This window comes from Rhopilema esculentum, chromosome 21 (assembly GCF_057945365.1).
Source record: "Rhopilema esculentum isolate cy_ngs chromosome 21, ASM5794536v1, whole genome shotgun sequence".
Lineage (NCBI taxonomy): Eukaryota > Metazoa > Cnidaria > Scyphozoa > Rhizostomeae > Rhizostomatidae > Rhopilema > Rhopilema esculentum.
In genome coordinates, this window is record NC_142835.1 from 8,278,863 (window position 1) to 8,300,771 (window position 21,909).

A 21,909-nucleotide genomic window follows, 5' to 3' on the forward strand; every position below is an offset into this window, starting at 1 on the left:
CACATATAATTAAAGCCCTCTCACCCTTGCTTATTGCCTATAGTCAAAAGTTGCTAAAAAGGCAGACAGTTTTGTCTGTTAAATTTATTTGTCTCTTAAAGAAGCGTTTATGAATACCCTTGCATGATATTGCTATGAAATGAACTGAATATTCACGAAAAAATCCAACTCTAGCCAGGGTGAGAGGGCCACGTATTTGTTTACCCTCCCACTAACCCCTTATCTTTCCTTCTCCTGGAAGCTGTCGACAAAGCAAGCACTAACCATGATAACCTGGCTCGCCTTTTTATAACAACTGAAAACATGTCCAACAAGGCAAACGAAAATGGCGAAGGAAAGTCGACGAGTAACGGCAGGATTAGGGGTCACGGACGTAAATATGGTGACGATGGTACGAAAGTAGTGAAAGATTCAATTTCATCTCTGTTGGATTCGTATTTTCTTCTCACTGAAAACAATTCTAGACCAATTGATATGAGTTTCCGACCTTGACATAACGAGCTTGCTATCCTAACCACTAAACGTCAGACATTATTGCATACGATTACGAGGTACACTAAACCGAGGCAGCTTTGTGCATGGGTAAAACAATTCGGTGACAACCTACTCGATGAGATCGACGCTGATAGTACTATAGGTGGTTCAAAACCAAACTCTGGCGTTGATACTCTATATAACGAACAATATTGATGAACTAAACGTAAACAATGAGAACTAGCTTAGAACATGGACGAATATGTCGAGACTCACTGCAATTTAGTATTAGTTTTTAACACCTGTAAATATTATATGTACAAAGTAAACAACATTAAAACGAGAACAAAATTACAAATATGACTTTTTGACCACGACTGGAAACTGAAAATACTAAACTACATTGTTTCGGTCATTTTCAAAATTTGTTTCAATTGCTTTAGTTTTTATATGCCTACTTACAAATTATTCCCTAATTTTTTAATGAATCTTGTAGAAATCTCCACGTAGCAGTTTAGTAACGCATGCCATAAAGTTTCTGCTGATGCATTAATACCACTATGAACAGGCAAACCCATAGCGTCACTCGTTTCGACTAATGTAGCGCAAAATCATTGCGAGGATGGTCGTAGCACGTAACATCATTGAAAAAGAGATTGGTAACAAATGAGAGAAGCAGCTAGAAGGACGTCTATCTTCCAACTGAAAGGGATAACTCAAAAGATCAGATCCCTAAAGATATGCAATGGAATTTTAGGAATCTAACGTCCGTAACTTAGATTGATTTTGAGGGATGAGAAATCATGAAAATGATGATAGAACGAAGATAGCGATGAAAACGAAGAGAAAAAATTTGTAAAATAAAATTCAAATAAGACAATCTGAGGAAACTCTGAAGCAATCGATAACAGATACAGCCTCTCGAGGTTTGTGACAGAAAACAGAAAGTGACATTGATGCAAAATCACAAAAAGACAGAGACACGTCACATGATTGTAAATTGCCTCTGAAGTCGAAAGACAAAGGAAATGAAACAGACATAGTCTTCAAGAACAAGACACAGAATCCTACATTGTTAGGACAAGACATGCATACAGAATATGTTATGCAGATTAAAGGAAACCTACCTGGAAAGAAGAATAAAGAATAAGGCTTTTCACTGTACAAAACAAGGCAGTAAAATGTCTGGTTGGGTTATCACAGGCATTTTGCAACCAAAGATGGAGTTGTTAATCACATATTAGACATCGTGTATATTTGGTTTTTAACCATGACAGACAACAAACGGACATCGAAAGGTATACTGCCTATAGAAATAGAGAATAGGCAGCTATAGCAAGCTTTTAGAGACAAGAAATGCACAAATTTCTCGTTACATATTTATTTGAAGGGCTTTTACGGAGACAATAGTTCTCGCCAGGAGGTCACGTGCTTGCAGTCTTACAGACCCGCTCACTTCATCTAGGCCGAGCTCTTTTGCCCTCCCCAAGCCTTCACTGATCTTTCTATTACCCAATGTTCTCAATGTCGTATTAACCTAACCAAGCTAACGAAACTAACAGTAACCCTTATCTTTCTTTGAAATCAGGTATTGGTGTAGCAGTGCAACCGGTAGTCCCTATTGTTAAGACAATGTTTAAAGACCGGACGACCATTCAAGACAATATAGACGACACTACCTTTGCAGTTAGAGCATACTACTCACCACTGACTACTAACTCACCTAACTCACTAACGACTGCAACGACAACAGCTAAGACAACTATGACTGTCATACCTAGACCGCCAGGTAACTAATCTACTAATCATCATAACCATAATCAATTTCATTCATAAACTTTAACCCTTTCTATTTGCCACCACACCGCTTTTTTGTTGATTTTTTGCAAGATCAAGGGCAAGTGTATTTGATGGTACTAAAATCTAGACAGAAAGCGTTTTTCACAAAATCAAATGGGTTGTTGGCTGTTTAAGGTTGTTTAATTAGAATGTTCATGCATCTAAAGAGTAGCAAATATAAACTTAAACACCTAGTCTAGTGGCGTTTGAATTATAAAACATAATCGTCACAATAAATTTGACCCTTTAGACGAAAACTGGCATAATTTATTCCTCCTTTGAAGGTTGGTTATCCCTCAATATAATTACAACTATAGAGAAAGTTGTTTCACCAATTGCCTGATGATCGCATTAAGCGTGAAACTCAGAGGAGCAACTTAGAACTATCCTTTTCTATATACCAAATAGCGTATACTGAGTTATAAATAACTTTTCATAATCATTTCTCACCGTCTTCTGTATTTCATCTGTTGCTACTACCTCTGTAAGACATTATTTTTGTAACATAATCAGTTGTCATAAACCGTTCACCATTAGGCATTTATTAAACAAGGTACTAATGGCATTTTACAAAGATTTTACATGAACGGCAGTACGAACCTCGAAGTTTCTTTCGATTTTCGTTGCACTTAGGTAGTGGGGACTCATATCCCTTTTTTGTATCCACTAAAATATTACAATACAGATTTACAGATTTACAAGCTACGCTATTTTACAAAATCACTATACGACTATACGATACTACTCTGACGTTACCTCGTGGAGAAGGCTATGACTGCCCCGGGGCCATTTTGACACAGTGAATAAAAACAAAACTTAGACTTTAGATACACGACCGAAAAAAACACAACAAGTACAATGAAAAGGAGAACACTTTTACCTAAATGGGACATGGTGGTTGCATCCCTTTATCTTTTCAGTTCTACTGCTCTTCAGCCCCGGCACTTTAGTTTTTTCTGGCCTTGGCTTGATTTTCTTGTAACGAGTCTTGATGGAGCATTTTTGCTTTAATCAAGTATCGATTTGATACTGATTAGTATTATATTTGTGCAAAGCGAGTATGAGTATCTTGAGTAAGAAAAAGCGAAAGAAGTTGCAAGCAAAGAGTTTGATTTCGCTTTAAAGCATCGTTTAAAGCATGTTATATGTTGATGACCTCATTGATGTGCACAGATAGCACCAAGACTCAACCGAGAAAGAGAAATTGTAGAATATCCAGGAATATAGAGTCTCAAGGGATGTCAATCATTGTCTGTTAATTTAATACAGCTAGTGCCTGTTTCAAGCTTTAATTGGATTTCAGAAAATATTTTACCTGTTTTAAGAGATAGTTAAGGTTTTGAGATTCAAAGAAAATGCTATTATCAAGAGATAAGACAGAGTTCTAATGTAGAAAAGGTTTTGTGAATGATTTACCGAAAGGATATATGAAGAAAGGTCCCTGCACACTTGATGATTAAAACATCAAAGATTAAGGAGAAATCGATAACCCATAAAGATGCAGGATAAAGCGTAAGACAGAATTGTGTAAAAGGATTTTGCAACTCAAGACCCAATAATATTGTGCAATGTTAAATGATATATGGGTGTTGCCCTTCCGCAGAAGGAAACGAAGACACGTAATAAGCTCGAAGAGAGTTTAAGATAGAGTAGCTGTGGGTCTCGTTTAGAGGCGAAGGCTGCAAAGAGAGGGGATAGTGCCCAAAAGAATTAGAAACAAGTGATCCCAAAAATTGAAAGCCAGTTGCCAGAGAAAGATGGCTCGACAATAGGCCTCCTGATCTTCTCTGTCTAATGGGGCAATTTACCATTTCAAATGATTAGTCAAAGGACAATTACTAACCCTCATCGACATAACCAAAACAACAGATCAACATTTCATTATGATCTTTAAACCATGAAATATCTGGTAAGCAAAAATTAATCATTATTGTAACAATAGCTGTTTTCAGACTCTAGCTATTGGTCTGTGTCCATTAGAACTATGAAGAATAATAGCAAACAAGAAAAAGTTAAAATTTCGAGAACTGTTCCATAAAGATACTACGTGAATGATAATTCTAACAGAATAATCAACTAACGACTATTCATAAAATTGCAAGGGATGCCTCTCTTTAACCTAATGAAATCTTGCCCTGTTTTCTGGCGATTCTTGGCATTGCTCTTCACACTGAATCGAACAATGTTTAGCTTGATTTTACTCGCAGTATTATGAACACTCACTTAAAGTCTATTTGTTATACATTATAGGTACGACACCTGGATTTTCGTCCACTCTCGTCAAATCCAAATCATCCGCAACGCCAACGTTTGGTAATTTTGCTTCCTTTATTTCATTTAAAAGAATGCTGTTAAATGTAAAACAAACCATTTATGTTTTCTCAAACAAATGTTTGCGTAAAGATGAAAATGTTATCTGAATTTTCATCTACTATTAAGAAGTATGTCCCATGGCTGTTGAATATGAGGCTTCTTAGCCCCATTTTTTAATTATTCTCCTTTGGTTTTAATTTTCCCTATCATTTTCCCAGATTCTAATCTTTTCTCCATGTCTTGGGGCTCATTTTGAAAAGTCCAAGAAATTGTACTGGGCTTAGCTGACGTCAATTAGATTTGATTTAACGATGCTACCTTAGCAAACCTAATGCCAGGTAGCCTAAAGTCAAAGTTATAGGGTCAAAGTTATAGGGCCTAAACTTATGTTTTTGTCTAATACCATCTAAATCGAAGACATTGCTAGTCCTTACTATAAAATGTCATTTGTAGGTAATGTGCCATTTTTATAAATCGTATTTATTCTATTTGTTGTAATTCAATAATGTCATTCATTCATTTATTCTATCTGATTTATTATTTCAGGAGATCCATCGAAAAAGCATTCATGTGAAGCAGGATCAATTACCTATAACGCAACATTGAAGATGGGAATGCACTCTGGTCTATTTACAAAGTTAGGCCATGTAAATAAAATGGACGACTGCATCGAGCGCTGTTGCAGATCTTCAAACGCTGATGTTGCATTCATGCTTGGATCTGTCTGCTTTGCTGTGAAATGTTACAGCCCTGAGCTCTGTAAAGTCGCCCCTGCTATGATATCAAATATTGGCAACCTGAACATGAATCCAACGCTGTCATTCTTGAAGAAGAAGGAGACCGCAATGACTGTTGGAAATGGTAAGCTTTTCATTCTTGCTACTAAGTTTGTACTGAAGCACCCCGAGAGCAAATTCATCTCATTCGTTCTCTGCAAATGATGACGAAACCACAGCCTGAAGGAAAAATGTGCCGGTGACAATAGCTTGTTCGTTATTAGGTTCTGGTGTGAAAATATCATCAATGTAGTTAGCTTAATAAATAAAACATTCACATGACTATGTAAAGAAAAAGTTTTACATTCATGTGGTTTATATCCAAAGTTCTAGCCAGTCGCATAAGCTGTTTCAGACTTGCAGTACTATTAAAAATGTACGACGTTATCATTTAATGCTTCAAAGACTCTCTTTGTGTTTTGGGCTGTTGAATTTTCAGCATGCATTTTCTTTGATATTTTTTGGAAATTTTTAGCTTATAGCTAATATCATATCAAATTTGCAGAAAACTTTAGACATTCAAACCTCAATGTTGAAAACAAATAATAAATTACTGAATTTACCTTAAAATCGTTATATTAAGACACTGCAAGATGAAATATGCAAGAATTCACTAGTTGAATATATTTATGTTGTATTGTTTGTTTGTTTGCCAGTATTGTTTGCATGTATGTCATATGCTCTGTACAGTATTTTCCTCACCATTTCGACTTCTTTATATCTTAGCAAACCGTTAGTCCAAGAGTTGATTCCCTCTTTTCATGAAAGCGTCCTATGTGCTCTCTATTGTCATTTGTGTGGATGTATGCCTGATGTTTGTGTATGTTTCGGTAGTGTTTTGTGAATGCATGTTTAACTGAAGCAGCTACTAATCTTCCTAACCTCATTGACAGATAACAATGATATTGACGTCATAATCGACGAGATTACTGACAAAGGCGACGAACAGAACGCTAACAAACTCGCTAGTAGTGCTAATAGCAGCCTTTTGACTAACCTAGCAAATATATCAACCGCCTGGGAAGTTCATGATCGTATTCGACCAAATCCACCTCGCCCAGGTAATCAAACACGTGCAGTTATATCTGATGAGCTGAAGAACTTCAGTGGTAAATATTTTTCAAAATGTGACTTAAGCAAAAGAGAAAGGCAGATAGTGATATCACTCTAATTTTTTACAGGCCCCTATTTTTGCTCTTTATATATCTCCCAATGTTATTTTTGTGTGTTTTTTTCTCTACCCTCTGCTATTTATTGCCCTTTACAACACTACTATCCAGCCCGATTTCCTTCTATTCACTAACTCTTTTTCACTCATTTTTCATCACATTTTTGCCCTTTCAAACTCACATTTCGCAGTGTCACAATTGTATTTTGAGAGAGTTCATACGTAGTGTGATTTGGCACTTAAGCATTAAGTAAAGGGAAAATTATTTGTACATGAAATTGCAATTGACGCTATTGTCAGTAAGATCCTCGCATCATCCTAATTACTTGTTTTAGTTTTAACTGTAGTGATTCTTGTGACTCCTTTGACCTTGGATCCATTAATAATTTAGGCAACGAATTTTTGTTCAACATCCTTGCAAGCTGCTTTGCTAATAGCGATCTAATGAATTGACAAATGAATTATTAAGCTAAAACCAGTTCATGATACAAATGCTGCAGCCAGCGTTGATTTAAAACAAAGTTGCCAATATATATATATATAAGCTCGTATTCTGCCGGCTTTGCTCATTTTTTAGCCCGTTAGCCTAATTTCTGTATATAAATCACAAACATTTAATAGCACTCGTAAATCATCAATTGTTACAATAAAGGACAATGTTAGATATAAGAGATCTTGTACTAGCTTTGACAATCAACTTTTAGGGATATTAGATTCATATAACAGTTAGAAAAAGCAAAATATTGATGATACTGAAACAGAAGTGAGCATTTTGATGCAGTAACAATAAGAGCTTATGTTGTAAAGCATCAGGCAGTAATGCCATCTTATGCTTTGAGGCATGCTTTGATTTCTATAGCCACTAAATGGACGAGAGATTTACATTTGTTATTAGAAAATTGCACATATCCGTCCTTAGTGGTCCTTCTGATCTGATCATTTATCCGGCAGATTTGTATAGTGAGAAACGAGTTCTCGTCCAAGATAAGCTAGGTCTTTGAACTTTAAAGGCATACATAATATTGCACAGAGAAGCGAAATTCTACAAGCTACTGGAAGATTCGATAACCAATAATATGTTACAAAGTCTTTTGATCAGCAAAACTTGGCTAAATTATAAACAAACATTTAGTTATGCACCTTGTTTATAAAAACATATGATTTTAAGAATTTTGCCAGGTTTGCAATTGAAATAATGTCATATGTTTCTGAGATTGCGTCTGCAATTCGATCATTTTTCTATTTTTTAGCTGCAAAGGAAGAATCAAAAGAGGTTTGCAAGGACAGTCCAATCACATACAATGTCACTCTTAAAGGAGGGATTCATGCAGGTATTCAGGCCTTTAAATTCTTAAGTACTAAACAGTGTGATACTTTTAAAGTTTGCCATTTAATAGAGAACTGTCTTTAATATGGGTCATGTCACCTATTCTCATTTGAACTAACCCATAATTATCCAGTTGGCTTTCGCTTATTCCTACTGGAACTTTTTGAAGCTCCTGTTTGTTAGAACAAATTCGTATTTATCTCCTGTTGTTAATTTTTCAGATAAACGTTTAGTTACTCGAGCCCAGTTTGTTCGTAACTGTTTGCATCTGTGTCTATGGCATATGCCTTGAGACGTTCCTTGTTCATTCTTATATTTGAAACGACTCGACTCGACAATTTAGCAACGTCATGATTTCATCCTTCCAAATTCAAACTCCGTCCTCTTGATTTATTTTTTTCTCAACTCAGGTAATTTTACCAATCAAGGAGAAGGCCTAACAGCTAGAGAGTGTATTGGTAAATGTTGCGAAAAGAAATCTTGTGATTTGGCCTTCATGTTTGCTGACCTCTGCTATTCGGTTGAATGCAAGAATGAGCAAGACTGCCAAGCTGTTGTAGCCAAACCCTCACGTTTGGATCCTAAGATTTCTTTTGTGAGCCGGAATAGATTGCCCTATGACGGTAAGCCGAAATGTTTAAATTTACAGTAATTCTAAGGGGATATACAGAGTTTAGGTTTGAGGGACAAAGTAAGAAAGCCTCTCAAAGATGCGGCAGTTTATTTAGCTTTCATTTGGCCATGACAAAGTGCTGCTCTTGGGAAAGGATACATTATACGTGCCGAAGACTCGGGTCTTCTACTTTTGGGAACCAGCAGAGGGAAGGAGGGTTCTTTCTATGGACAATGTCTTCCAAAAAGGGTTGGGGTTATCTTGCCTATTAGAGCATTTTAACCAAAAATCCATGGCTAGTATTCGACATAGGGTTGAAATAAGCATTGTTTAGGAATCACTTTCCCTTGATAGCCTGTAACCAGCAATGTCCTGATACCGCAAAAAGGGCTTTAAACTAAAGAAGAGCTGAATTAAAATGCTAAATAAGAAAATGAAGGTACTAAAATTATGATGAATTCTTCAAAACACTTTGCAGCGATTTTCAAACCAAACTGCTTTTCATGTGCTCTTTGTCTGTCCTTATGATGTGTCCAATTGCACCTCAGATAAAAAAAATTAGAAGAAAAAACCGACTTGAAGAAAAAATTTTATCTGATGTTAACCGAACATATCACAATTGACTTGACCCCTCTTAATAATATAAATATTAGCGTCAGCTGTCAAATATTAAAAAACAAACATTATCTGGTTTTTACAAATAAGATTGTAATGACAGAAGTGTTCAGCTTTGCTACAAACAAATGCGTACTGAAAGCTTTTTATTGTGGTTCAATATAGACAAAAAATTAATTATTTCTTGCACATGAACGTACGAATACGTTGAAAAAACTGTGAAAACAAGATGAAAAATTATAGCCCCTACAGAGACTCGAACTCTGGACCCCTGGTTTACAAGACCAGTGCTCTAACCACTGAGCTATAGAGGCTGACGGTCGGAGTGCAAGATTTAGTTGAATTGTATATCGTTGTTATCCGAAATGTGCTGGCAAGGTGTTACTAAAACTGTATACCAATGATTAAAATCAAATTTTCGACCATAACAATAACTATAACAACAAATAGACTTTCTAAAATATGCTCTCGTTTGTTCGTGCCGCCTTAAAATCTGCAGCACAGCTTTTTCGTTGCAAAAGACCGCAACAGAAAATCGCAAGGAAGTTGACAACACAATTTCTCCTTTTCCCGGTTGTATTTATTTTTCTGTATCTATTTTTTCCGCTACTATGTAACAATTTTCTGTAGCTAAATTGGTTTGCTTATCTTAAAAACATATATTGAGAATAATATTTGAGAATACCTTTGTGATAATGCTAGAATATCAAATTGGCTTGTAAACAGTCCGAATTATTATTTCATTCGGAAAACGATTGCATGCTTGAATCCAATTTAATCTTTCTGAAGGTAACATTGCATTGAAATATTCTAAAATTCTATGGTTGAGCCTTTTAATTCAATATGGAAAAATTTGTCGAAGTTTTCTTCTCCAAGAAGTTGTTTTCTTTCAAATCCAACCATGATTTGATTGCTACAATTTTCTGCTTTATATGCAATCCTCCATGCTTGCAAGGGTGTCTTCGCAGCACCTTACATGAAGTACATCCTTGGTCATGCATTTCCATTGGATACCCTACTTTATATCTGGGTTATCATCTACACAGCGTATTTACTATATACTTTAGTTAGATTTAAATCCCGAACGATGTTCCTGAACGATGTACTTTTGCTCCCCTTCTTAGTTGGCACTATGTTTGACGTCAGCACAACCGTCAATGAAGATGAGAAAGACATCTGCGACGAGGCAAAATTATCAAAAAGCCCGATTATGAATAACAAGACACTCGCTGGTGGGCTTAAAGCTGGAAATTTCACCTACTTGGGAAGAACAAGGTAAGTTATTGAGCTGTATAATGAATGAAATTCAAAATATGGAGTAATAATCTGAAACGCAATTGTTTTGTAATCTCCTAAAACATAAAGCTGAATTGAGGGTCAAGATTTCTTAAAGATCATGCATGGGAGCTATGACGTGCAAGGATGGCTCATTGGTCTACAGTGTCAATGATCTTGGGTTCGAACCCTTGCCCTGACCAAGCTTTCACTTAGAGTGAGAAGATTCGCAGTTTCTATTCCAGGCAGTAGGATCTTGAGGCGTTGTCACGTCATGTTGTTTAGCCTCGCACTTACCTGTTGCAAATGTGATAAGACGACTTGAACCCAGCGATATAAGCTATTAAAGAGAATACCAAAAAGACACACGATATATACAGTTTTATTTCTCCCCTTCTACTTGATAATCTAACTCTTAAGAATCTTTTATCAATCACTACTTCTTAAAAAATCTCAGCTTTCGTTACTGTCATGTTCTCTATCAGCGTTTCTTCTCATTCTCGATTAGCACGTGACTGATAACTAGGTTCCAGCTCACTCACATCTCCAAAACAAGATATATTTAGATTTAAAACACAGTTGAAGAATTGTGGACCCTTAAAATGCTTGCAGTATTCACCGAAATAATCGAAACAGAACTGACATTAACTAAGCTTGAGTTCCAATAAAGCTCAGTTTGTGTTTTAATTCGTTTAAATCTGGTCCTGATGCAAGAAGGAAAAAAGCGTTCGTCTGCAGCTTAAAAACCGCAAGCTCAACCACGGTTTTAGAAACTAGAGGCTATCTATTTTCAGTACAAAGCTGCCAAACACCTTACCTACGCGTTTGCTTCTTTGTGTAAAAACGACCCTTCAGCGCATTACTAAGTGCAAATCCTTTTATTGTATGGTCTTTTTCTACCACAGAGACATGAAGCAATGCCTTGGCAAGTGTTGCAGCTCCAGAAAATGCGATGTTGCCTACAGAATCGATAACGACTGCTTCTCTGTCAAATGTTTCTCTCCCGATTTATGCAAGGTAGCAGACACACCAGCGAAGAATGGATTTGTTCAAATTGCTACGTTAACGCCAGTTGACAGGCACAAGCTTAACACAAGTATGCTACACTTCTTCTGTAAATTTATTTTCAATACGCTTTCTAATTAGGATTGAACTAAAACAAGGAACGAAGAATGAAAGGATGCAGATGTGAATCGGGAAATTCAAGGGAGTTGGGGAATATAGGGGGAATCAGGGTTTATAGGGGCATATCGCGGACGATAGGCAAATTTACTAATTTCACACATTGTTTTAAAAGTCTTTGCATGAAAACTCAATTACTGAGAACAAATGGCATATCAGTTATTGCATATCAAAATGTAATACAGTTATTGTCATTTTAAGAAGTGCCAAAACTGGCACATTTTGAAAGGTGCCAAAACTGGCACAAAAATGATGCTGAAAACTGGCACTTTTTATGTGATAAATCATTCTGTAATGAGGCAGTTGAAACAATCCACTGTCTGATATCCACTAAGATGGCTTCGGATCACTGCACTATATTTTCATGCCCCCGAATACCATATTTGCTTTTGATATTCCAAGTGCACGGAAAGTTGTTTTTTCGTCAAAAGTTAGTGAAGTCATCAAAAGTAACCGAAGTTTCGATAGAGAAAAGATAAGTGACGAATTAGAATTCAATTGGAATAAGGTAGTTATAAATGAGGAATTTTGTTGGAGGAGTTTGGTATTATACATATAGATACGCATCATTATGACGACGAGGCTGTGGGGACTGCAGTTAAACTTATTCCGAATGGTGAGTTGGTAGAGGAAGCGAGGCTGCTGAAGGAATTGAAGAGGAATATAAATATTCACGATTTTCTTGCATACCTGTCAAACTACTGTGATGTTTTGCTTTAGGATTTTGCACTAGAGACCCTCATTTTGTGTTTGATGCGGTAATTGAAAAACGTATTTTTATATTCATCACTTATTTGTTCCAAAAGAAATATAGAAAGAAATCACAGCGCCGCTTCTTATTAGTACCCCCTTGTTAAAAATAGTTCGATTCTTCTTTACATTCTGAACAATATGAACCAGAATATTTGTGTACCCGGCCCTGTTCGCATGCTAAATTCCATCATTCGTTTCGGTTCCCTGATTTTTAAAGTCTTAGGTACGTTTTTGGATAAGCGAAATTGCCATGCGTTTGTGTACCCTGACCGTTTTGCATGCTAAATTCACCATTCGTTTTGGTACCCAATTTTTTAAATGCTTGGGTACGATTTCGCATAACCAAAATTGCCATGCGTTTGAGTACCCGGACAAAAATGCATAAGGTTACTGAAACTCATTTAACACCGGCCTTTCATTGTCACCGTGTTCGGCTTTAATGCAAAGATATATATATATATTTTTGTCCTATGCGTCAAGAGATGACAAGATTACCAACTCCTTGCAGTATTTCCTACGACATGGGCGTTCAATTTAAAATTTTGAGGGGTTTTTGCATGTAAAAACGCAAACAGCAAAAAAGAGCATGCAGTTATCAACCCTATTACATTCTAAACCTTCACCAAAATTTTGCCCGAAATTTGAAAATAAAGTAATATTTCTCTTCCATTTATTTTAGCAAAACATTATGGCAGGGACACAGATAAATTTTTTAATTATCGTTTCAGGGTCGATTGCCGTTTATGTGATGCTCGGATGTGTAATTTTTACGGTTGTTATTAGTGGCATTGGCATGGCTCTCTGTGGCTGGCTCAAAAGGTATACCATTTTTTTATATTTTATTTGTGCAAATTGATACAGCATATGGCAGCAGTATCAGTTGTCTGGTTTGTTATACTTCGGTTCACATTTTGAATGTCTTTGTTGGAAAGACGACCAAGAAAAGGTTTTTAAATGAGTGAGGCAACCCCCCCCCCCCCTTCAATCCTGGGGTCAAAGAGCATGCGCATGGAGCAAAGTAATTATTACACATACTTTCTGACTCTAGGACGGAGTGTTGCCCCACTCATTTGAAGATTTTTTGCTTGCTCCTCTCCCCAACAAGTCTGGTGTTTTGTAAACATGTGTAAACTATGACTAACCTATAAGCCTTGCAAAAGAAGTTGCCAAACTTCCCTAACAATTTGAGGTAGCCCCCTTCAATCCCCAGACAGTGCTAAATATTATTTGTTAATGCTTTATTGACTTGGTTTTATGTGCCAATTTGAGATAAAATCGTATAAGAGTAAAATTAGCAAACCAACATTGTTAAGACGGCCAAGAGAGAGTGCGTGTGCAGTTATAGAAGTTTTGTGGTCAAGGGAGGTGAAAAAGGGTGGTATTGAGTTCTTTTAAAGTTTTGGCAAAGATTGTATAAACTTACGCTCCCTTTTAACACGTATTGCATCATGAGGGTCACCTCAGAACACTGAATTAATAAGTGCTTACCCAAATTGATTTCCATTATCAAAGCATTGTACAATTAACCTTTTTATAACCTACCTATCTGCTACAACTGACAGACAGTTCTGGTTGCCCGGCCAGACGTCCGTCAAGACGATGGTCGCCTCCAAAAAATACTAAATGACCAATTCAAAAAATACTGAATAACAAACACTTGGATTTGGTAGCAATTTTCCATCTCCTAATACATACAATTGTAAATGTAATGGACAAGTTTATACATTCAAGACTATATAAAAGAGAGTACTAGTTGTATCCATTCAATGTGTATACATGCAAGCGTATACAAAATAGATTATAAGCAAGCATTTTCAAGTGCCCTTTTGTTTCATGAATGTTACTTTTTTATAAACTAAATAATTATAAGCAATCAATATTTTTTTTTCTTGATCTATGACCAAGATATAAATTTTCCGAATTCTGTTTATTTATATTTTCATTGTATAGCAAACGTATGAAGTCGCAGCACCAGCAGACAGACGCAACTCCCATGCCGGACAGGTGACAATAACAGCGAAAAGGTATTGCAAAAAACTAATTGTTTGAATAGTTTAGGATGCAGTATAGATAGTGAGATCCCGGATTAGCGAGACTTTTGTGATATAGGACCAAATGTCTCTTGAGATATCAAATATTCCATAGAAAAACTTCGCCTAAGTGAGAGTCAGTATAAATGGGACTTTCTTTATCTGTGGCAAATTTTTTAGTTCCCTGAGCTAAGTTCGAACAAAGTTTCAATATCCTAAACACACTTTCATGTTATGCTGTGGAGCGTACTGTTATAAACTGGCTGAAAATTGAAAACTTAGCTAATGAGACATTTTGATAGTTTTCGTCTTTTGTCCCAATTCTGGTACTTGTACAGAAGTTCATCATACTGCTTTGTTACAGTCATCATACTTTTTCCAAAGACTTACTCATGCTGTTTTCGATACACAGGCAGACATTAGCGTAGATTTTATCGCCTTATAAACTTATATTATCGAAGAAAGTTATCGTTTTCATGAAATATTCCCTGGTTAATGGTCGAATTTATATCACATTTCACTAGAAGATCTACAGTTCTTGCTACGTTTTACTTGATATTGCACATTGTGGATAGCGCACCTCCAAAAAATGTTGTTTACTATAATGTTAAGAGGCTAAGTATTGTCCAAACAGTTCTTGTCAGCAGGGGCGAAACCAAAAAGTTTTTTGGAGGGGTAAAGAAGTGCTCTATGCCGACAAAAAGGGCGTGTATCACTTTTTAAGGGTGTGGATAAATAAAAGAAAAGTTAGTACCTTATAATTGTTGAAAAAGGTTCCAGGGTGAGTACAAAATAGCTTCTTTTGCCCGGCAAAATATCCTTAATGTGCCGACGGACAAATTGTTGAGGGGGGAGTACCGCACCCCCCATACCCCCTGTGGCGACGCCCCTGCTTGTCAGATAAGTATGATATTTTTCAGTTAAGCAACAAGGGATTCCTTTTTGGCAGGGACAGTGGAAAAAGCTTGGACGGAATCTAGAAGAAATATGTAGAAAGAAATATTTTTAACTATATAACTTGAAGGTTGATTTTCCGCCAGGTGGATAAACGCTATTAAGAAAGGTTGATCCTTGACGAGATCGTTTACAAAGATCGGCGGATCGCTATCGCGATGGCTGCACAAAAGGAAAAATCACCTGGGTTAACCTGTGAAGATGTTCTCCAAAGTTATTTCGTCACAAACGGAAGTCGTGCCCACAACCGATGAGACGTTCTCCCGACCTGAACATCGTACCTTTCACATTGTCATGAGGATGAGTCGTTAGAACTCTCTTCAACATATGAACTTTAATTTGACAAGCAAGGTAGCATAGCAGTTTCCTTGCGGATTGGATAAGAGAACAGAAAGCAGTAACGATAAGATTTAGTTATTTTTTGCAAACAAGCCTGTTGGTGCTATCTTGTTTCGACACTTGCGTCTAGAATGCAGCTTTGACATTAACCAGCTTGTTATTAAGTTTCATATAATGTGTTTTAACGCGACGAATAAACTGTTTATTAAGTTTTTATCATCTTAGACATGATGTAACAGGTATGTGAAAAATCATAAAAGCCCCTTAAGTCGCTTGGGAACTTTATGATCATAATCAACATTCCTTTAAAAAGGCGACAAAACTACGTTTTGAACTCTACTTGCAAAGCATATTGCACCCTCCTTTACTACCTTATTTCAGCAATCTTATTGCCCTGTGATGTTTAAGCCGGGGGCCAGCTCGATCTGTTACAAAGCACGGCCCTTTGCTCAATTTTTCATGACCCTTTGAATGCTTGCTAACTCGGCCTTCCATACTAGACTCTTGGGATTTGCAAAACTTGCATTTTCAGGAAACATTTACTCTTTGTTTTGAGTTACATTTCGAGTCTTAGCTTTGTCGCTTGGAAACAAAGATATTTTGTCTCTGTATTGAAATTTATTCATGTACCAAGCGATCTAATGGTTAGGCCACCCCACACTTCTACGTTGAATTTCATGTCATTCACCGCTCATTTAAAAGACGTAAGTAATGCGACAATTTGTTTTTAAATTACTCTGACAAAGTTAAGTTTTAACACTGCTCTATTTTGTACTCCACACATCAAACTTTATTGTTGATAAAGATTTAATTCACGAACGACTTCGCCCAGAAAACCTTCTTACAGAAAATAAGGATCTTCGTCTCCTCAGCTTGTGTTTATGTTCCCTCTAGTACATGTTACGAAAATGCTTAATCTGAAACTGCTCGGTTTTATATCGAAATAAAAAGGTTAAATGATGAATTGTGCAATGCGTCTGACTGGTTTTGATGCAATAACTCATTCATTCTTAACTCGGCCCTTTTTAGATTATCTCAGAATCCCCTTAACTATCCTTAGGTTATCCTTAGCACCAGCGTAAATATCGAAAGAGTTGACGAAGATTTTTATTTATGACTTGCCAATTCGACGCAGGCATAGAGCTAAAAGTTTTGTAAATAATTGTAGACATAGCATTAGGTTGTAATATATGATTTAAAAAATAAATACATCTTTTGTGATTTCATGTTGTGATTAAATGAAATGCATTTTGTCCTTTCCTTGCTGTCTTAACTTGTTTTATTTTGTAAAAATGAGAATCAGAAAGGATAGATGCTGAAGTATTAGCTAGGGAATTTAGATGGACTTAGTTTTAAAGTCGAAGCATCTGACTGACGAAACACAATTCTACAGATAAAGTAACAGCAACAAGATATGTTTTCGAGTCATTACTGTTTGCCTAACGTTCGCCAACCAGATAATGTTTTATGAGAGGAGTCTGTGTGCTTCGTGAATATTTTGGAACTAAGAAGATTGTTTTTGCGCCCAAACCAATGAAGTACATCACTTAGTGCACCTGATTGTTTAAATAAGAGGTCTGTTTGTATCCTCCATTAATGGGCTCATCTCTCACCTTTGAGTTTGCTGTTCTTGAGATAGTCCAAGTCAACTTTAATGTCATCTATTTACATTAAGCATAAAAGAGCTCCAACTGAAAGCAAGTATGCCTCTAGCCAGTTGAACAGGGCAACTTAAGGCGTGAAAATTTATGAAACTTCGAACGACCGTTTTCTACCAATGGAGTTGTCAAGTCTCAAAGATGTCCTCGTGCTTTCTTTGCTGTAAATAGTTATCAAGATAATCAAATTGCTGGGTTCTCCCCAGCTCTTCATCATTCTGGTTGAAAGTTATTTCACCCGTTTCCTTGCCTAGCAAATTTTCTCCGTTTCTTTCCTCTTCTAACGTAGCCTTTAGTTTTTCAAGTATTTTCTTACGCAAAATTTTATTAACATGCCTTAGACCATGATTAAATTTGTTGATCTGGTCCTCCTGTGCTTGTGCCTGGAGTGCTTTCTCACCATCATCATCCAAGGCAAAAGATAACCTCATTGCGCATATCTCATTGTCAAAGTTCTTGCATTGGAATTCTCGCTCACGTTGTACGTAAAACTCTACAACAATGAATATAAGTGCGGCTATGAAAAAACAAAGCATCATACTACACTTGTGTGCTGTTGTCGGGTCCATGTTGAATTCTTTCGCCAATATTCAAACAAACTGGAACTGCGAATACTTTTGGCTGGCTTTTTCGTTCCCTTCATATGTAATCATTTAATGCATTGTGAACACATTATATTTTATTTCACTTATAATCGAGCAGCTTGGCAAATTATTTTTAAAAGATACCTTCTATAGACCATTCATGGTAGATCCGGGTTTATTGAATCCACACTTGACAAAAAGACAATAAAACTTGCTGGTGCAGTTTCTTCAGAATGATGTAAACAATTGGACCACTGTTGCTTCTCAAACCCACTAGATAGTATTTGTTGCAGATAATGCTTTCGTCTCAATGATCTTTCGATCCTAGAACCTAGAACCGTGTCATGAGTAAACAGGTGAAACCCTTAGTTGCAAATCAACTTGATGAAAGCAAGACCTGTTTAACATGGTCAAACTAATAACAGCAGGTTATTTGATAGCACCAATTTTTTTGCGTACTTCTTATCAAAAACCTATTGAAAACAGTCAAGTAAAATGATACCTTTTTCAAATTATATTGAATAAACAGGTATGATGAAGCTCGTAAAATCTGGTAAACTGGCGATTCGGCCATTTTAGAACGAAACATTTTCCTGTTTCAAGGCCCATTTTCACTTCATTCGCACGCTATTCGCAAATCGCATGCGGTCATTTGTTTGAAATTCGCATGCGAACGTTCGCAATGCGATTTGACCTGTGCGCAAGGTTTGATTATTTGCGAACGGTCGCATGCGAACGAAAGTCCCGGATGAAAGCTATCCAATCAGAAACACCATCACAGTCAATTTATCAGGTATCTGTTTGAGCAATTGTATTGTATTGTTATTCTATTATTAGATTAAATGAATTGGTGACTGTTACCATAAAACTCAAAAATATAATAGCAAAATGGTGACAAAAGTTGAGAGTGGAAACCGTCATTTGTGATTAACAAAATTGCACAAAAGGTAGCAAGAACGCGGAAAGCAAATAAAAAGGGTTGAAATCATTAATCCCAAAGCGAATGAGCTACTAGAATAATTTATCACCATGGAATTTCAACACCAACTTCTTAAATTTTCACAACAATTGACAAAAAAGGAAGCCAATATGCAGATTTGAAGTATGTGATCTCATTGGTTAAATTAGCAAAAGCAGTTTTCTCAAACTGGGTTCGCATCGCATTTCATCGAATGAAGTATGTATGGGATTCGCAAAGAAGATCTCCAGATCAATTGGTCTACTTAAGTATGCGCGAAAAATTTTGTTCAAACTGGCACTTTGATAAATTTAAATAAAAGCATTATAGAGCCACATTTCAGCCACAGTTGCTCCGTCTGGGGCTCTTGTGGTGCTTCAAAGCTTTAAATCTAACATGAACAATCAGATACCCTCCCCAGCTTTAAAAGAAGAATAAAATCTGGGAAAGGAGAGGAATGCAACTGTAGACTGTATAGACCTCTCGTGGCTCAAGTTGGGTTCATGAACGGATAAACGTATTGAATTTTAAATGCCAAAAAGTGCTGAAAAAACATTGCAAAATATGTATATATGTATTTATACTTAATTATTTCTCATGTTAGATATATATGTATTTTCATTTTTTTCATTTTTTTAATCAATTTTACTTTGTGTTAGGCTTGAATTATCTTCTCTTTGTAGCTATTTTTATACGCCTACTTTAAATAAACAGATGATATTAAATGATTATAAAAAAGCTAGACATGCTTCAAAAGCACAGAATAAAGCTGCCAGAATAGTAACAAATAGCCCATTTTGATGCATCTGCAGCCCCTTTGCTCCAGAGACTTGGTTGGTTATCCGCACAAAAGCTGATAAATAAAGAAACAGGTTCTATGGTTTCACAAATCTCTCAACTTTTTTGCACCTAAATATCTCAATGACCTATTCGTGAGATTATCCGAGGTACATCGAAGAGAGTTAAGAAACTCTAAATTTTATGCAAGCCACTAGCTTCTATATTCAACTCTTCATTCAAATGGGTATTTTACCAGATACATGGAAAATAGCGAGGGAAACCTCTTTTTTAAAAGTCAGGTTCTAAAAATGACATTGGTAATTATAGGCCTAAATCCGTGCTTTCTGTATTCTCGAGGTTGCTGGAAAGATTCGGGTACGATCAAGTCTCGACTTACATGAAACAGCAAACGAAATTCGCTAAAAGTCAACATGCATTTTTAAACATGCATAGCACCCTGACCTCACTATTAAAGGCAATCTGTCACGACGTTGATTGATTATAAGAACAAAGGGATTATTTATTGTTTCCAGTCCCCTTTTAATTTATCGCATTGTAAAAAATATGGCGGAGCGCTGGAATTGTGTTTAGGCTATTGTTCCAGCTATTGTTCTCGTTAACCAATCCACAACGAGACAGATTGCCTTTAAATATAACAGATTCATGATTTTCTAATATTGACAAGCTCAGATGTAGGCGTATTTCTCGACCTTAAAAAGGCGCTTGATATGGTGGTCCACGGGATTCTTCTATCGAAACTAACCAAATACAGAGTGGAAGGGACATTTCTTCGGTGGTTCACATCGTGTTTAACCGGCAGAAGACAGTACTGTCAAATAAATGGCCATAGATCTAGCTTGAAAGCTGTTCACTGCGGTATCCCCCAGATCTCGTGCTTGGGGCCGCTTCTCTTCACCCTGTATGATTTTGAGCAGTGCCTCAAAAAATGCACCTCAAACATGAATGCGGACGATACCAGTGTCACCTGTTCTGCCGAAGATATCTACGATCTCCGTAATAATCTAAAAGCTGAGATCAACAATATTGTAGAATTGTTACGTCAGAATAAGCTTAATTTGAATACTGATAAAACAGAATATATGGTTATTGGTCATAAACGACAAACCAACCGTATGCTTGGTCCACTAGAAGTAAATGTAAATGGAGAGCCAATCAAACGAGCTTTCAACGAGAAATACCTTGGAATCACAGTCGACGAAAACCTGACATGGAATGAGCAATATAAAAACCTTAAAGGTAAAATAAAAATGCTCTCTCGTCCCTGTGGAAACTAAAGAACATACTTCCGCAATCAAAACTGGATCAGGTCTATAAGGCGCTGCTCGAGAGCCATTTGAGATACTGTAATGAACTATGGGGCAAATTGTCAAACACAAATCTCGATCATCTTCAGCGTTTACAAAACAGAGCGCGCGCGCTAATAGGCTCAAGATTAAAGGACGGGTGGAGCTGCAATTGGCTTTCGGTCTCAAATTTGATAAAATTTGACATGAAAGTTATGATCTACAAAATAATAAATGGTCTCTGTCCCGACAATTTGGAAGGAAGACTTGTCACTAGATCCCAAATTTCTAACTATTCAACAAGAAATTGCCTTCGCATAGACATCCCAAGGCAAAACCTAGAACTCTCTAAAAGGAGTTTTTTTCTATTGTGGTGCACAGACATAGAATGAAATCCATACAAATATATAAATATAAATATATATATATATTTGTATATATATTTATATATGCTTATATATATATATATAAAGCAAACCTTGCAATACCCATGTTGAGAACTGGCAATGGCCAGAAATCCCTTGCGTGTTCTGAGGCCAGTCTCTAGAACAGTCTCGATTTGAACACAAACAAGGCTTCTTCAATCAATGCCTTCAAGTCCAAACTCAAGGAAAATTAAACCTTTTTATATATATTGAGGTGTATTGTTGTAAATTTGTACATCTTTGACTTAGCCATATTCTGCTCTTTTTATTGAAAATTTTATAGTATATAACTTTTCAATTTTGTAAGTAGTTTTTGCAGGGCCAATTGTGAAGCAGTATTTAGATTGAATTTGTACCATGGGTAAAAAATTTTAAAATGAAAAATTTAAAAAACATCTGTTTGACTTCGCAAATCGGGAATTGCGTGCAAATTGCGAATTGCGAATGAAGTGGAAATGGGCCTTTAAGCAAAGTTTCTTATTGAAAAAATTATTTGTGTATTTTGTATTTGTAAGGGAGGGGGTGATTACATTTTATTATTA

General features: G+C 36.4%; 1 protein-coding gene and 1 non-coding gene across 12 annotated transcripts in view; one reads left to right on the forward strand and one right to left on the reverse strand.

Annotated features, from left to right (window-relative positions):
* LOC148957700 (uncharacterized) overlaps positions 1-16,902 on the forward strand; it is a 49,840-nt gene extending 32,938 nt beyond the window's left edge. For 5 of the 11 annotated variants that reach the window (XM_089115131.1, XM_089115132.1, XM_089115130.1 and 2 more), the window contains 12 exons: positions 242-391; positions 2,063-2,263; positions 4,564-4,626; positions 5,173-5,487; positions 6,296-6,511; positions 7,821-7,901; positions 8,308-8,520; positions 10,250-10,400; positions 11,306-11,496; positions 13,064-13,154; positions 14,286-14,359; positions 15,406-16,902. In XM_089115131.1, coding sequence (XP_088971257.1) covers positions 242-391; positions 2,063-2,263; positions 4,564-4,626; positions 5,173-5,487; positions 6,296-6,511; positions 7,821-7,901; positions 8,308-8,520; positions 10,250-10,400; positions 11,306-11,496; positions 13,064-13,154; positions 14,286-14,343 — 1,730 coding nt within the window. In that variant the 3' untranslated portion in view covers positions 14,344-14,359; positions 15,406-16,902. Of the gene's footprint in view, positions 1-241; positions 392-2,062; positions 2,264-4,563; positions 4,627-5,172; positions 5,488-6,295; positions 6,512-7,820; positions 7,902-8,307; positions 8,521-10,249; positions 10,401-11,305; positions 11,497-13,063; positions 13,155-14,285; positions 14,360-15,314 lie in introns of all 11 variants that reach the window. The other 6 variants (XM_089115133.1, XM_089115134.1, XM_089115139.1 and 3 more) reach the window with 6 other exon arrangements.
* Positions 9,367-9,439, reverse strand: Trnat-ugu (transfer RNA threonine (anticodon UGU)). The gene has a single exon. It is a non-coding gene; the product is annotated as a tRNA-Thr (tRNA).
* Positions 16,903-21,909: the final 5,007 nt, after the last annotated feature.